Source organism: Sphaeroforma arctica, assembly GCF_001186125.1.
Source record: "Sphaeroforma arctica JP610 unplaced genomic scaffold supercont1.10757, whole genome shotgun sequence".
Taxonomy (NCBI): domain Eukaryota; class Ichthyosporea; order Ichthyophonida; genus Sphaeroforma; species Sphaeroforma arctica.
Window position 1 is genome coordinate 1 of NW_014029801.1, and position 901 is coordinate 901.

Here is a 901-nt window from a genome sequence, read left to right on the forward strand (position 1 = left end):
AGGTGACAATCTTACCGAAGCTTGTCACTGAAACAAAAGAATGCACCGCAAAATGAGCGCGTCTTTCTAGATGTACGAGTTAATGGGCATGAAATAAAAGCGTTGTTGGATCCGGGGTCGCAGATTTCATGTATATCATCGAGATTCTGTAAGATAACTGATATATCTCGTAAATCAAAACCAATTATACTAAAATTAGCTGACGAAAGGGAGATTATGTGTCGAAACATGGCCATAGATTTGAGGCTTACCCTCACTGATCAAAGGACAACAGTTACAAAGGCGGTCGTCTGTAACACTTCGCCAAACTACGATTTGATAGTAGGGATGGGGGATTTGATATCGCTAAGTATTACGGTTACCAGTTTACCGACGAACAGAGACCCACAGAAAGATCAGTCAGATGATGATTTGCTGAAGCCTGTGTACAAGCCTCCTAGGACAGTGAGGGAGATGATACCTCAATTCACGAAGAAGCTAAAGAATCTTATTTTTGAGAATAACAAGATCAAGATTACCGACTGGGCTCAGTTCAAATTCAACAATGGATACGTGGGCTTAGACTTGACAAAAGTAGACTTTTCGAAGTTGAATGTCAAACGCGAAACTACGTTGCGTGGCGTCACGAACAGGTAGTCCGATAATAGGTTAGGCATGGTCGGGGTACATAATTGCAGTCAACTACGAACCGACTCCAGTCAACCTTGCACTTTTGGCGGTAGACCAGTTTAACTCCGATGGCACGTTAAATAAGGTTCGCATGTGATTTAATATGAGCCCTATAAACGCGCTTATACCTACACACAACTTTCGCTTACCGTGAATTAATGAATTGCTGAGAAGAATGGAAATGGCGAAGATATTTTTTCAACCATCGATTGGAAGCAAGGCTACCACCAAA

The 901-nt window shown here is 42.0% G+C and overlaps 1 protein-coding gene across 1 annotated transcript; it reads left to right on the plus strand.

Moving 5' to 3' along the window:
* Positions 1-197: 197 nt before the first annotated feature.
* SARC_17435 (hypothetical protein) lies at positions 198-573 on the plus strand (the record flags this gene model as incomplete). Its single annotated transcript, XM_014288472.1, has 1 exon — positions 198-573. A coding segment is annotated over exon 1 (357 nt), but the record flags the coding sequence as incomplete, so codon positions are not given.
* Between the last annotated feature and the right edge of the window lie 328 nt (positions 574-901).